Raw genomic sequence first — 13,006 nt, 5'->3', positions numbered from 1 at the left:
AAGGGGAGTTGATTATGTTTGTAACGTGAAGAAAAATGAAGAAGCGGAGACACAGGTAAAAACAAAGAGAAACTAAAAACATAAGGTCCTAGAGATGAGAGGGGATGAGATCAAAAGCATAAGTGCCAAGGCTGACCTTGAATAAGAGAGGTATAACCTAAACTCTGATATTGAAAGGAAGGAGTTATTAAGCATGAGTATGAAAATGGGAAAATTTCTGTGTGTGGCAGGCAGGGGGTGATGGGGTGAGGAGGTAATGAGGTTAACACTTAAAAATGTTCTCGGTTTTCTTAAGCATTCGGAGATGAAAATCACTGATTAAAAGTAGGGTACTGAAAAGAATTATGCAGGGGGTTTAGATAAAATATTGAAGATCTGGATGGAATTTAAGGAAACTGAAAGGGACAAATGACCAGACAGGTGAAGAATTAATCAGCATTCAAATCTTATGTAGATTTCAAAAAACAATTTCAAACATCACCCTTCCTCGAAGCTTTTCTTAATTTTCTTAACCAAAGGTAATTTTCCCTCCTTGGAACCTTTGCTTTTATTGCTCATAATGGTTTGTTTCCACTGTAAAAATTAATGCATTTCTTCTCTTTTTCCCAGTAGCTAGACTGTAAGCATTCTGTGGGTACTTATCTGTGCATCACAGGGTTAAAAACAGTACTTTACAGCATACAATTTAGAATCTTACTACCTTTTTAAAAAATAGCATAATTTAAATACTAAAAGAACAAAAGAGACAGTAACTACTAAGGTGAGAGGACTACTGAAGGTCTCACAGAGAACACAGACCTGAGCTAGGTCTGGAAGGGAAGAGAGAGCACAACTTGAACAGGGGAAGTGTAAGAAGTAAAGTGCCTCAAGGATTGGTTTTAGCATTTTATACATGGTAACAGCTGTTTACAAATAACACTAAGCTCTCCCATTAATAAAGAAGTTTTGCAAATGAGCAAAAAAAGACTTACTACAATGTGTGGGTGGGGAAAAAAGTGGTGGTTTTTATGTGAATAAGTTCAAATTCATCCAAATCATGTATAAAATATATTCTAGTAAGCCAATTAGAAAATAGAGGGAAACTACATTTTTACTGGATGACAGAAGAATTCAGACAGATTCATATCTAGTTGAACAATCACTGACAAGTACAGATCTTTAGTGACAAGGCTCAAGTTTCATCAAAGCACAGATGAAGTCCTAAGAAAGAACACTTACTCAGTTCTGAAGATAAAACTGAAAGAGACAGCTTTTAACAGTGTATAAAATCTATTTCAAATACTTACTATTTAAAAAAAACTTGGCTTTCACCATCCTGGATGTACCGAGGGGAACATCCATCTTGCCTTTTGCCCTGGTACATTTTTCTTTGCAATCAGGTAAATGACCCTCAGTCCCAGACTTTAAAGGAGTGCAGAAGGTAAGAACCTGGGACGTCTTGCCCCCTTAGGACCTCTGTTCCCTGACCAAGAAGCAAAAACTAACCTCCTAGTACCTCATGCTTTTCAGAGCTGCACTCCCAACAGCCTACCCCAACTCTGTTTGCAGCCTGAATCCTAGCTAATTACAGGCTTCTACACCTCCTTCTTGCCCACTAGCAACGGGAGGAAATACCACAGGCTCAAGCTGAACAGTAAGTGGCAAGGCACAATTCTGAGCAGAACTCTTTCAATTCTAAAGAAACTATACAACTGACATGTCAATTATGGCAGAGACAAGAATTATACATCTAGACAACACTCGGAGCACTAGTCTGTAAGTACTCTATCTTGACCATATTTCAGAGGTCAAACAAAAACAGCCATAGACAATGTGAACAAATGGGCATGGCTGTGTTCCAATAAAACTTTATTAAAAAAACTGTCAGTAGGCAGTAGTTTATCAACCTCTGGTCTAGAGAGTCATAATTAGATTTGGTTTTGGTCAATTCTAACAATACACTGGATACAACATTTTATCTTCATGTTTAAAACAGAAATACATACCTACATATGATCAAAATTATATAAGAAATTCATAAAGGAAAGCCTGGGAGGAAACAGTAAAATAAAATGTAAATAGTAGTACGGATGGCCAAACTATGGGTCATTGGTCATAGAGCATCACCATAAAAAAAAAAGTTTAAAAAATTGTAGAAATTACAAAATGGAAAATAAAATGGATTAATAAACAAGTAATTTAAGCTTATGATAACTGCTCTAAAGAAAATAAACAGGGTACTGCCCATGTTAGAGAGAATCTGAAGAGAGCATAGAAAGAGAAAACATCTTCAAAGAGGGGACATTTATGCTGAGATCTGAAAGACAATGAAGTTGCTCAGGAAAAGAGGTGATGGAAGAGCATTTATCCAGAGCTCATAAGCAAGCAAAGGTGTTGATGAGAATGAAAGAAACTGACAAGTGTTCTGGGAAAAGAAAGGAGACTAATGAAACAATGAGCAATGGAGAAATGGTTTTAATAAGACAAAAAAGAAGAGAACATCTCATTGCAAAGTAAGATGTCTCCAAACAAGGCAGGACCAGCTTCATCAAACAGGGATGGCAGAAAGGGCAAGGAAGGTTCAGAAGAGTCTGGGAATTCCGGGACCTCAGGACGGTATCTAAATTTACCAGCATCCCCATTCCAATTCTCATGATCTCCCTCTTCCTCAATCATTGTAGTTTCACACAAGAGACCTTCTGATTTTTATTTAAGCTCCCTGGTCCTCTGATCCTTTTCTAAGACTGTCATTTTCTTTCTTTATGTTCTCCAGTATAGTCAGAAACAGCCAGCCCACCCACACTTCTTATACTCCTCATCCTCCCCAGAAATGTCTTGTACAGCTCCTTAGTCTATCCGTTTTGCCTTCAATAAGCACTTTATTTTACATAACCACAAGTTAAGTAAGTTAACTGTTTACTTGCAGCTTTGTTAATCTGAAAAATTTCAGTTGGGTTAAGCCACTGAGATTTGAGGGTCGGTTTGTAATTACAACATAGCGCAGACACTAATAATAAAGAGGTCTATAAAAAAATCTTTCCCTATTCTGGTAACTCAGAAACACTCTAAGTCAAATTCACTGCCATTTAAAATGGTTAAGGGCTAACTTCGCTATATAAATTTATAGAGGCGTAAGATTTACATACATACATATATAGAATGTGAAAATAAAAGAAGTTCTTGATAAGAATATTTGACTTACAGTGTGAGCACATTTCCAAAGGATAACTTGCCTCATTTCCCTGGAGGAAAAAAAAAAAAATTAGTCACAAAATTGGCACAAATGTCTTTAAAAGATTGAACTTAAATATTCTGAGTCACAAAACATTGGGAAATAAGCCATAAATGAAATGTGTCTAGATCTATAAATATTTTTTGATAAAAAAATTATACAGTATGATAGAAAGAGCTCTTGCATCAAACAGGCCTGAGTTGTGGCCCTGTCACTTAAGACTTATGCAAAGATTTGATTAAAATTTATTTTAAATATTTTTAACACCCTAAACATACTGTATATCAAATTTTAACACACTACAGACTGTCAGTGCTCTAAGTTGTCTTGCTGGATGAACTCATTTTTGGGTAGAGCTCAGAATAAAGCTTCTCCTGCCATTTCTATTTAATTGAAGAGTTTACTGAGACTGCAAAGCTGTTAAGAAAACAAAAATCCTTTTATACCTGCATTGAAACAGAATGTTCTGTATGCTATGCAACAAAAATAAGAAAAATATTAATAGGAAGGTAGGTCCAATGTAAGACAGCCAGCCACTTGAACTCCAAATTTTTCTTTTCATGAGAAGTCTTATCTCATGGATAAACTCCAATATAATTCACCTGAACTCCTAATTTACAAAAAGTTTACTTAAGGAAAAAAGTGCTCTAGAAAAACTACAGACCTGACCCAATGCCTACATTTAAAAGTCTTGATGACTGAGTCCAGGGAGGTCAAGTAAGCTGGTGAAAGATCACACCATTTGATTAGCAACGGAACCAGAAGTAGTTCTAAATCTAAAACTGTAAATATTCCAAGTATAACAGACTCACATGAAGTAAAAATCACGAAGAAAATCTTTTTAAAAGTCTACAGAATTTAAAGTAATACAAATTGAATTTTTAAAGTTCAACAATAAATTGAGTATACCATGCATCCTATATCCCATCTATTTAATCTTGACCCTGTCTAGCAGCAAATGTACAATGGGATTAACATTTAAATATTGATATTTGAATATACCTATGTATCCTAAGAAGTTATTGAGTGCAGCCTGAAATAAGAAGTACCATTTTAGTGTGGCTGGCTAGCTTTTAAACTCTTAAAAGTATGTCTTATTCTGAGTAAACTTAAGGTCTGAGAAAAGTTTATCAGTAAATTAGCATCTTTAATTCTTATCTTGCTGACAATAATTAGTCTTTTCCTTAAAAATTATAGCAGATAATTTAACTGGTTAATCTAGTTTTAGGTCACTTTAAACATCAAATATATATTAAAACAGAGACAAGAGTAGCAAACATTAATAAAAATGACATTATTAATTAGCAGAGATGGACGGAGTTCTATTTATTTTGCACCTTACTTAATTGACCTTAAGATTCTTACCATGATTCCTATCTTTTACTGTCTCACATATTCTTTAATGTCTAAATTTTTTAAATACCCTTTAAAAAACATTATTCCAGTCTACCTTACAATTAAGTATGTTTCTTATGAGGCTCTCAAAAAAGTATAATGATCCCTAGATTGTCACTGTGAGGTTCGTTTGTTTTTTAATAATGTTGTAATTGTTTCATAAGTGAGGGCAAAAGGGTTATGTGGTACTTTCAGGGAGGACTTTGAAACCAGGTCCTTGTTTCTTCAGCCCACTGACCTTTACAGTGTTATCAATTCTTTATAAATGATACCATCCATCCTCTACCTGTACCACTCCCTGCTAGCTAACATCCACAAGACCCAAGGACCAATCTGGCTAGGGCTTTAGGGCTTTTCCATCAACACTGAATGCCTCATCTCTCTCCTAAACTTATTTCAACCTTAACCTGTCTAATTTTATACCCAGAAAAGATATCTTTCAAATATTAAGGTAAAATGTTTTTCCCAGATAACCAAAAACTAAAAAAATTAGGCTGCAATACACATGCACTATAAGAATGTCAGAAGAAAATTCTTCAGGCAGAAGAAAAATGATACTAGATGGAAATCTGGGTAGAGATTTTTCCCAGATAACCAAAAACTAAAAAAATTAGGCTGCAATACACATGCACTATAAGAATGTCAGAAGAAAATTCTTCAGGCAGAAGAAAAATGATACTAGATGAAAATCTGGATCTATACCAAGGGATGAAGATTACCAGAAATGGTAAATATGTAGGTAAATATAAAAGACATTTTCCTCATTTAAAAATATCTTTAAAATATAATCGACTATTTAACACAAACATAACAAACTGTAGGGTATACAATGTGTAGAAGTAAAAGGTTTGACAAAAACAGAACAAATGTAGACAGAAATATTGGTAATTTGTCAAGATCTTACAATGTGAGGGAAACATTACAACATTATTTAAAAGTAGAGCATGATGTTGAAGATGCATATTGTAATCCCTAGAGCAAAACATACTAATAAAAAAATAAAAATGAATCATAAAAATACTCAATCCAAAGAAAGGCAGATAAATAGGAAGGATCAAAAATCAAATGAGAAAAAAAATACAAAGTAACTAGCAAGATGGTAGATTTAAATCCAAGCATTTTGAGAATTATATTAATTATGTTCAATGTAAATGGTCTAATAACTCCAACTCAAAGAAGATACAACTATATACTATCTACACGAAGTCTACTTTACAGATAGGCTGAAACTAAAAAGACAGGAGGAGATATACCACACAAGTAATAATCAAAAGAAAGATACAGTGGCTAAGAATACTGGACAATGTAGAATTCAGAACAAGGAATATTACCAGGGATAAAGAGGACTATTTCATAACCTTAAAAGAGTCAATTCATTAGGAAGAGGTAACAATCCTAAATATATTGTGACACAATGAGAAATATCCTTGGGTCCTCATTCATTTCTAGCACAAGAGCTCCTTAGAATGTCTCAAGTGTCTAGAGCTATAAAGATTTCTTTTGTTATGTTAATGAAGTGACTATGGGAAAGGATTAAAGGTAGGGGTTGGTGGCCAGGAGAATCATGTGATTAGAGGTTGGACCTTCCAGTCCCACCTTCCCACAATCTCTAGGGAAGAGAGATAGGCTGGGGGTTAAACCATTCGCCAATGATTTAAGCTGGGCTGGAGACTGAGCTCAATCACCACTGATAAGTGATTTAATCAATCATGCCTATCTAATGAAGCCTCCAGAAAAATCAAAAGGATGGGTTGGAGAGCTTCTTGGTTGGGGGGCATGTGGAGATGCAGGGAGACTGGAGCACCTGGAGAGGGCATGGAAGCTCCACACCCCTTCCCACGTACCTTGCCCTAGACATCTCTTCCATCTGGCTGTTCCTGAGTTACGTCCTTTTATAATATGTCAGTGATCTAGGAAGTAAAATGTTTCTCTGAGTTCTGAGTGGCACTAGCAAATTACTCAAACTCAAGGTGGGGGCTGTTGGAACCTCCAATCTATAACCAGTTGGTCAGAACTTCAGGTAACAACCTGGACTTGCAATTCGCATCTAAAGGAGGGGGGAGGGGGCAGTCTTGTAGGACTGAGCCCTTAACTGTGGAAGCTGATGCTATCTCTAGATAGTGTCAGAATTGAGTTGAATTGTAGGACACCCAGCTGCTATCTGAGAATTCTGTGGATGTGTAGGGAAAAATACATTGTAACTGGGTCCCAGAACCCTTTCATATATAGTTATCCCTCAGTATCTACAGGGGATGGGTTCCAGGACCCTGGCAGATACCCAAATCCATGGATTTACTTGGATCATGTAGTATCGATACTACAGTATTTATTGAAAAAAATCCCTGTATTAGTGGACTCACACAGTTCAAACATCTGTTGCTCAAGGGCCAACTGTATATACTTAATAACAGGGCTTCAAAATTAAATGTGTCAAATACAGAGAACTGAAAGTTAAATAGACAGTCATATTTGGAGATTTTAACATTTCTCTCACAGTAAATAACAGAAAATAAGTAGACCAAAGGAAAAAATAAGATGTGGAAGATCAGAACAACACACTATCAACCAAGATGTCCTAAAACAACAAAATATTCTTTTCTACTGCACACGAACATTCACGAAGACAGACATTATTTTGAGCCTCAAAAAAAGTCTCAATAAACTTTAAAGGTTTGAAATCATACAGAATATATTTTTTCATTACAATGGAATTAAGCAAGAGAGGTATTTAGAAACATCCAAATATTTGAAAATGAACAACACAATTCTAAATAACCCATGAGTCACAGAAGAAATGATGAGAGAAATCAGAAAATATTTTGAACAGAGTAAAAGCTGAAGCTATCAGAATTTAAAGGATGCAGGTTAAGCAGTCTTTTCAGGAAAACGCTATTACAAGGGAAGTCCAAAACACAATGATCTGTTCCCACCTTAAAAAGCTAGAAAAAGAATAAATTAAACCCAAGGCAAGGGGAAAATGAGAAAAAAAGCAGAAATTAATGAACTAGAAAATGGACAAACAGAAAGAAAAATCAGTAAAACCAAAACTCATTTTTTGGAAAAGGTCAATAATTAACACCCCAGGCAAATCACTAGAGATTTTACAGACATTAAAAGAAAAATAAACCGATATTCAAAAAAAGTATGAAAATAAATTTTATAACTTAGATGAAATGGACAAGTTTCTTGAAAAATAAAACTACCAAAACTGACTCAAGAAAAAAATAAAGTTGAACAGCTCTATTGCTATTAAAATAAACTGAATTTGAGTTAAAAAGAACACACAAAACCTTCTTAACAAAGAAAACTAAAGATATGATGGCTTCACTGGTCAATTATATCATACATTCAAAGTCTGAAAAACATACCAATCCTATACAAATTCATTCAGAAAGCAGAAGGGGAAGGAATAGTTCTTAACTCATTTTATGAGGCCAGCTTACTACCCTGACAGCAAAATCAGACAGTGACATTACAAAAAAGAAAACTATACTCCAATATTTCTTCATGACCATGGATGGAAAAATCCTTAACAAATTTGATTAAATTAAATCCAGAAAAAAATTTTAAAGAATAAAAATCATGACCAACTGGGCTTCCCTGGTGGCGCAGTGGTTGAGAGTCTGCCTGCCGATGCAGGGGACATGGGTTCGTGCCCCAGTCTGGGAAGATCCCACATGCCGCAGAGCAGCTAGGCCCGTGAGCCATGGCCGCTGAGCCTGCGCGTCCGGAGCCTGTGCTCCGCAACAGGAGAGGCCACAACAGTGAGAGGTCCGCGTACCGCAAAAAAAAAAAAAAAAAAAAAAAAAAAATCATGACCAACTGAGGATTATCCAAGTAATGCAAGGTTGGCTTAATATTCAAAATTAACATGGTTCACTATACTAACAGAATAAAAAATACCATACCTATGGTCACCTCAACAGATAGAATAAAAGCATCTGACAAATTTAAATACCCCTTCGCAACAAAACAAGAACAACTCAGTAAACTAAGAATCTTCCTCAGTCTATAAAGGCTATCTACAAAAAGCCTACAGCTAACATTATACTTAATATCGTGAAGGAATGCCTTCTCCCCAAGATCAGGAACAACATAAAGTTATCTGCACCAGTGCAATAAGGCAAGACAAAAGAAATAAAAGACATACAGATTGGAAAAAGGGAGTTAAACTGCCTTTACTTGCAAATGACATCATTGTACATGTAGACAAATCCTAGACAAACTACAAATAAGCTATCAGAATAAATGAATGAAACAAGGTCACAGGATACAAGGTCAATATATAAAATCGAACGTACTTCTACATTCTGCAAGCAATGAAAAATGAAATTAGGATCCCGTTCACTTAGAAAATCATCAAAAATACAAAATATTTAGTAAAATATGTGCAAGGATTGTACAATGAAGACCATGAAACATAACTGAGAGAAATTCAAGATGATCTAAAAAAACAGAAAGCTATACCATGTGCATAGATCAGAAGACTCATTAAGATGGCAATTCTTCCCATACTGATTAACAGATAAAAAACAATCCCAATTAAAATCCCAGTAAAATATTTTATAGAAGTCAATACACTGATTCTAAAATGTATATGGAAATGCAAAGGATATAAACAGCAAACAATCTGAAAAAGAAGAACAATGTTGAAGGACTTCAAACTCTCTCACTTGAAGAATTATTATAAATCTAAAGTCATCAACAGAGTCACAGTGGTATAAGAGTAGACATAAAGTTCAATGGAGCAGAATAAAATAAAAAAAAATACATAAACACACAGAGTCAAGTGATATCTGACAAGATGTCCAGGTAATTCAATGGGGGAAAACCTCTGCAACAAGTGATGCTAAAACAAATGGATAGCAGTATACAAAAGAAAAAAAAAGAAAAAAAACCCCAAAGATCTGAATAGATATTTTACAACAAAAGATATATACATAACAAATAAGCACATGAAAAGATGTTTCACACCATTAGATATAAGAGAAATGCAAATTTAAACTACAATGCGATACCACTACATGTGCAACTAGTGTGTGTGTGTGTGTGTGTGTGTGTGTGTGTGTGTGTGTGGCTAAAATTTAAAAACAGAGATACCAAATGTTACTGAAAATGTAGAACAAATGCTTGTGTGCTGCGCAGAATCCCAGGATGTCCTGAAATTTCCAGCCTCTGGTATATAAACATCTCCCAGTTATTCAAACACTAATCTAGGTACCACTGCAAAGTGATTTTGTATATGTAATTAAGGTTCCAAAACAATTGATCTTAGGATAAGATTGTTCAGGTGGATCTGTTCTAGTCATAAGAGCCTTTTAGAAAGAGAGAGGGGAAGTCAGAGATTCAAAGCCTAAGAATTCAACACCAGGGAGATGGAGTGAGTCTCTAAGAGCTGAGAGTGGCCTCCAGCTGACAGTGAGCAAGGAAACCAGGATCTCAATCCTACAACGGCAAAGAACTGAATTCTGCCAATAACGTAAATAAGCTTGGAAACAGAAGCTTCCTCAAAACCCCCAGATTAGAATTCAGTCTGGATTTCAGCTCTGTGATCCCTGAAGACCCCATGCTAAATTTCTGACCTACAGAACTATGAAACAATAAATAGGTGCTGTTTTAAGCTACTAGGTTTTTGGTAATTTGTCACTCAGCAATAGAAAACTAACACCCAGACATACAGTACATGTAGCTAAAAGGAAAATGTTGACATATCAAGTGTCAACTAAAAATGAAACTCTTATACATTGGTGGTGGGAACTAAAATGAAAACATGGCCACACAAAGATTTGTACTCATATGTCCATAGAAGCTTTACTGTTAATAGCCTAAACAAGACACAACCTAAATGTCCACCAGCTGTCAAACAGATAATACTGTGGTGTATCCAAACAATGGAGTGCTACTCACTAATGAATAGGCAAAGACTACTGATACACATAACATAGATAATTCTCAAAAGTTATGTTAAAAGAACCCAGATACAAAAGGTTACATGCAGCATGATTCCATTTATAAATCCTAGAAAAGGCAAACTATAGTTACTGAAAGATCAGGGGTTGCCACGGATCGGAGGGTGAATGCAATGGGGTACCAAGTAACATTTGAGGGCAACAGAAACGTTCTACATCTTGATTGTGGTGATGCTTAAAAAACTATATACTTTTATCAGGACACATTAACTGTACACATGAAATTGGTTAACTTTATTATATGGCAAGTTATACCTCAATAAAGCTGATTTTTAAAACTTAATAAGGAGTCCCAGGTATAATGGAATTGTTTCATAACCCATAAATTTAAGTCTCTAGTTAAGATAAAAATCTTATCACTTCTTAAAAAATAATAATATAGTTTCCTGTCATGCTATTATTCCAAAACCATATGGGATCTTTATTTTTATAAGACACATATGCATTTCAAGATAGCAGATTATATATTTTTCAGATTATCTTATAGTATCATGAGGAACCAGAAACTATTTATTAGTAATCTTGACCCTTATAATTTTTTTCATCCGCTATTTAGTCCCCTTCTCAGATTATAAAGTCCAGGATGGCAACAATCTCTTGTTATCTTTTTATATCCCTAGCCAGATTTAACATTATCCTAAATTTATTGAAGGAAGAGTTTTACAGGTGCATGTAAAAATCTACCTAGCCTTAAGGAACTTGGTTTAAGTGGAATTTTAAGCACCCATATGTTGAACAGTGAGTCTGTCACTTTGAGGAAAATAACTGACCCATGAAACATGAAATATAGAAAACCTCAGCAAAGAAATAGAAGATATAAAAAAGAACCAAATAGCAATTTTAGAACTGAAAAACAATAATTGATATAGTAACACAGTAAGTAAACTCAACAGAATAGAGCTGACAGAAGAAAGAGTCAGTAAACTGGCAGATGGAGGAAAACAAATTACCCGGTCTGAACAACAGAAAGAAAAAAGACTGAAAAAAATAATCTACAGAGCCTCAGGGAACTGTGGGACTATAAAAAAGATTTAACACTTGTCTTATACTTCTGAGAATAAAGAATATCTGTTTTAGAAGTTACTAAGATGGTCTGATTTTATCCTAGAAAAAAACTGATTTGTGGTAAATTGGCAAACTTTGTCTTTCAGCAAATAAAGACATTTGGACTGATTCTAACTTTTTCCTCAAGTCCATATTATTCAGCATTTTAAAAATAAATGTATCATGCTTATCAATTTTGGTATACATAAAAATCAGCAAGAATATGAAAATATGTTCTAAAGAAATTTTCTGGCAAAGAAATGAAGAAAATATTTTTGGATCTCTTATCTCATTTTGTTTAGAGTTTCTTTGATCTTAAAGTGTCAAGATGTGAGAAAACAAAAATAAGTTTTATAGATGCATACTGTAAAGTTTAGAATATTTTTAAAGGGCATGCTGTCAGAATATTTAGACATTCATCTTTATCTAGCAGATTTTAAGAAGTGACAGCATTGTCTTATTTGGTTATAGACTCTCCTTGTGAACTATAAATATTATTTCAGTAATAAGAGTAACTGCTTGCTTATCTGAAGTGCATATAAATGCTTAAAAGATAAAAGTGAGCATCAAGGAAAGTAAAAATCTGAAGTTTTTTAATAAATGAAATTTTAAGAATTTGATTCTCCCAATATACCATTAAGGATAAGGTAAGGTTTTTATAAATGTTCCTTATCCAACTGAGTTAGTTCCCCCTAAGTATCTTTTTCCTAAATGTTTTTTTTTCAAAGTATGAATGGGTCCTGAATTTTATCAAATGCTTTTTCTTCATCAACTGATATGATCACGTAATTTTTCTTCTTTAGCATGTTAATATGGTGCATTAGTTGATTTTCAAATAGTGAAGCAGCCCAGCTCCATCCCTGCAATAAGCCATAAATTCTATTTGCTTATATTTTGTTAAGGACTTTTGCATCTACATTGATATAGTAATATTGACCTACAGTTTTCTTCTTGGGATTTTTTTTTTTTTTTTTTTTGTATCAAGGCAATAGGGCTAGTTAAACTACCTAATTCATATTGGGTGAGATGTGGTGGTTTGTATTTTTCAAGAAACTGGTCCATACATCAAAGTTGTCAAATTTATGTTTGTAGAGTTGTTCATAGTATTCCCTTTATTATCTTTTTCATATCTGCAGGGTCTATTATGATATCTTTCTCTTTTTTAAAATTTATTTATTATTACTTTTTGGCTGCATTGGGTCTTCGTTGCTGCGCGCAGGCTTTCCCTAGCTGCAGCGAGCAGGGGCTACTCTTCACTGCAGTGCACGGGTTTCTCATGGTGGTGGCTTCTCTAGTTGCGGAGCACAGGGTCTAGGCACGCGGGCGTCAGTAGTTGTGGCTCATGGGCTCTAGAGCCCAGGCTCAGTAGTTGTGAAGCACAGGCTTA

The 13,006-nt window shown here is 34.8% G+C and overlaps 1 protein-coding gene across 1 annotated transcript in view; it reads right to left on the bottom strand.

Moving 5' to 3' along the window:
• The window catches only part of PPP3R1 (protein phosphatase 3 regulatory subunit B, alpha), a gene marked incomplete at both ends in the record, with an annotated part of 44,369 nt that overhangs the window by 19,968 nt on the left and 11,395 nt on the right, over positions 1–13,006 (bottom strand). The window contains one exon of the mRNA XM_079720689.1: positions 3,182–3,221. Coding sequence (XP_079576815.1) covers positions 3,182–3,221 — 40 coding nt within the window. The remainder of the gene's footprint in view (positions 1–3,181; positions 3,222–13,006) is intronic.

The sequence above is a fragment of the Hyperoodon ampullatus genome (genome assembly GCF_949752795.1).
Source record: "Hyperoodon ampullatus genome assembly, chromosome: 15".
Classification (NCBI taxonomy): domain Eukaryota; kingdom Metazoa; phylum Chordata; class Mammalia; order Artiodactyla; family Ziphiidae; genus Hyperoodon; species Hyperoodon ampullatus.
Note: the sequence above shows the minus strand (reverse complement) of the source record. Positions and strands in the feature narration are given on the sequence as shown.